Genomic DNA, 2,790 nt, shown 5'->3' on the forward strand with positions numbered 1-2,790 from the left:
TTCTCTCATTCAGGCCCATGGCATCGCAGCCTTAAGTTTTGCACGGGAGTGACTGAATCTAACAGATCTGCTTGCCTTTAAGTGAGAAGACATAATTGTGAGAAAACTCACCGTACATCTTGCCTTCATCGGATAAGATAATTTTGCGCCTCCCACATGGTGGGTATATCGCCAATGCCTCCTGGAAACTTTGTTCAATGTCTGGACTCCACACTCCTTCTGCATCATTGTCTAGGCTCTTCTCCATGGAGTCTCCCAGGTCTCCTGTGCTCTCTGCCGGACTGCCGGCTTCACTCCAACCGTTGGGATCCATGATTAACGTGGGAGGGAAAGGAGAGGCTCCTCCAAGCCTCACTCCACAAAGGGGAGCTCAGCAACTTCTGCAACAAAGAAAAAGGAAACAATATTAACATGTGACTACATCACTACAATAACACAATGCTACAAGCACATACATTGAAATCAGGGGAATACAAATGGCCTCAAGAATGAGTTACAGGGGTTGATTTACTAAAGGCAAATAGACTGTTCACTTTGCAAGGGAATTTGCACTTTGTAGGGGAAGTTTTCCTAACTTAGTGAATGTGGGGAAACTTCAGTTTGTAAAGAATATTCAATCATGTGCAAGAAAATGTAAAAAAAAACAGCATTTTTCTTGAACATGATTGAGTGACGGAAGTCAGCAGAGCTTTCCCTCATTCACTAAACTAAGGGCAAACGTCCCCTGCGAAGTGCAAATTCCCTTGCAAAGCGCACAACCTATTTCCCTTTAATACATTAACCCCAAAGTGTCTGAAAATCAAAATTGTTGTGCAACCAGAAGAGCAAAATAAACCTAAAGAACCCAAAAGACACGAGAAGACAGCTGGCCATATCAGGAAATAATCACATGTGGTGGGCGGCAGTAATCAGGAAGATCATAATACGTACAGAAGTACATTTCCCCGATGGGGATACAAGTAATATAATACTTGACATTAAGCTCTAACTCCTTTACACTATTCAAAACTTACAAAAATAAAAAATGTTTTGCCAGTGCAGTTTTTTCTTCTGTGTTGATATATTATCAGCCAAACTTTAGATGTTTATTGAGCCCCACGGGCTTAAAAGTAGTATTAAAGTCAGTTTTGTTTTTACAAATATCTACTGCTAGCAAGCAGTAGATATGTGCAAAAACATTTTTTTTTTTTAAAAAAAGGTTACCAAATAGGTAATTACGTATCTGTGTCCCTGCTGCTTGCTCCCATTTGAAGATCTGAAGATTTTCGAGCGGCCATCCATGATTATGGAGCGGGCGCATGCGCAGTAGAGATCTTCGGCCGGGAGAGGAGGAGAGACACAGTGTAAGTGAATGCACGCAGCCGGGAGTGTGCACTGTGACGGACCGCCTGGTACCCCAACTGGGTACCTCCGTCAAAAATCAGCTTCCTCTTCGCTGGAACTCGAATCCCAGTGTCATCAGCCCAAACCTGCCTAATTATTGGACAGAACCAATATATTAGGACAGAACGCTAAACTCCTCAATCATCAGACAACACCAATGTTGAAGAGTAAATCAAGAACTGCTTTATTGAGGAAGAGCACACAGAGGTTATACTTGACACCATCAGATAAGCATTCATTGTTACATGAACAGTCCCCTCCCCCAGACAGCTAGCTGCCGCATTGGATTGTCTTAAATTAGAGAGGAGCTTAATCCCATCACTGTAAACAATGGTCACTCCAGACAGCCTGCTGCCTTTAGAAGAATGGTTCACATCAAGTCACATAGTGACCAGCTCTCCCCAGATAAATATTAACTGGAAACACACACAGCACACAAAGTTCTCTGGGGTAATAAATCTCTGCTGCCCTAGGTCCGTGGTCAGTAGGAAGGAGGCTAGCCCTCAGGCTCCTCCAGCAGCCCCAGTGACCGTTCAGTCCGTCACATGCACATCGGACAGATACCGTGAGACACAGAAAACATAGCAGTCAGCGCTGGATCAGAGAGCGGCACCAGCGCTGGAGGGACTCCTAAAACCTACTGGGAAGAAGATGATGATCGGATCAAGAGGCATCATTTAAGATAAGTCCTTCAAGCAGCGGGGTGGGGGGGGATTGTGACTTTAATGTCACTTTAGCGAGAGAAATCAGTTGATTCCCCCATTCATGCTAAACAGTGGCCTCTCAATATCCTGCTTAAACACCAAGTGGTGTATTGCGGGAGGAGCTATGCCTACTCCTCTCATTACCCTGGAATGTCCCCTGCCAGCTATTATAGTTAACAGGTGGCGGGACCCGAGGATGCTGAACACCTGAACAGTGACTGCATCTGATTCAACAATTTTCCACCCACACCGTCGACAAAAGTAAATTGGAGAAATCGTCTTTTGTTGAACCAGTTGGTGTAGAAAGGGCCTAGGAGTTCAAATGTCAGCTGATTCAGCAGGAATTGTCAGAAATTCAAGCTGTGTATGGCCAGCTTAAGAGACCCTTTTACTGAGGATAAAGCATTGGAAAAGCTAGTAGCTGCAATGTTTATCTGTCTACAAGTTCACTTACAACAAGCCAGCTTGGTCACACACTACCATTGTGATGTTAAATTTTAACAAGGATTTAATGAGAAGCTCAGGCTGTTTGACAACTTTGGTTAAGACCTTATTCAGTTTAACTAGTTTGAAACCAACCCAGAATTGTTTATTGACAATAGTTCTTTTTGTGTTCAAGTCCATTAGTAGAGCAGATCAATGTTATGGAAACTACTGAAACTTGCGGACTGAATAAAATTTATCAAATCACAAATGTGTCTTT

At 43.3% G+C, this 2,790-nt stretch overlaps 1 protein-coding gene across 2 annotated transcripts in view; it reads right to left on the reverse strand.

Annotated features, from left to right (window-relative positions):
* The window catches only part of LOC108799654 (transcriptional enhancer factor TEF-1-like), a 149,089-nt gene that overhangs the window by 98,702 nt on the left and 47,597 nt on the right, over nt 1–2,790 (reverse strand). For both annotated transcript variants that reach the window (XM_018571550.1, XM_018571551.1), the window contains exon 2: nt 112–380. In XM_018571550.1, coding sequence (XP_018427052.1) covers nt 112–313 — 202 coding nt within the window. In that variant the 5' untranslated portion in view covers nt 314–380. The remainder of the gene's footprint in view (nt 1–111; nt 381–2,790) is intronic.

The sequence above is a fragment of the Nanorana parkeri genome, unplaced genomic scaffold (assembly GCF_000935625.1).
Source record: "Nanorana parkeri isolate BGI_ZX_2015 unplaced genomic scaffold, ASM93562v1 scaffold1779, whole genome shotgun sequence".
In the NCBI taxonomy this organism is placed as follows: domain Eukaryota; kingdom Metazoa; phylum Chordata; class Amphibia; order Anura; family Dicroglossidae; genus Nanorana; species Nanorana parkeri.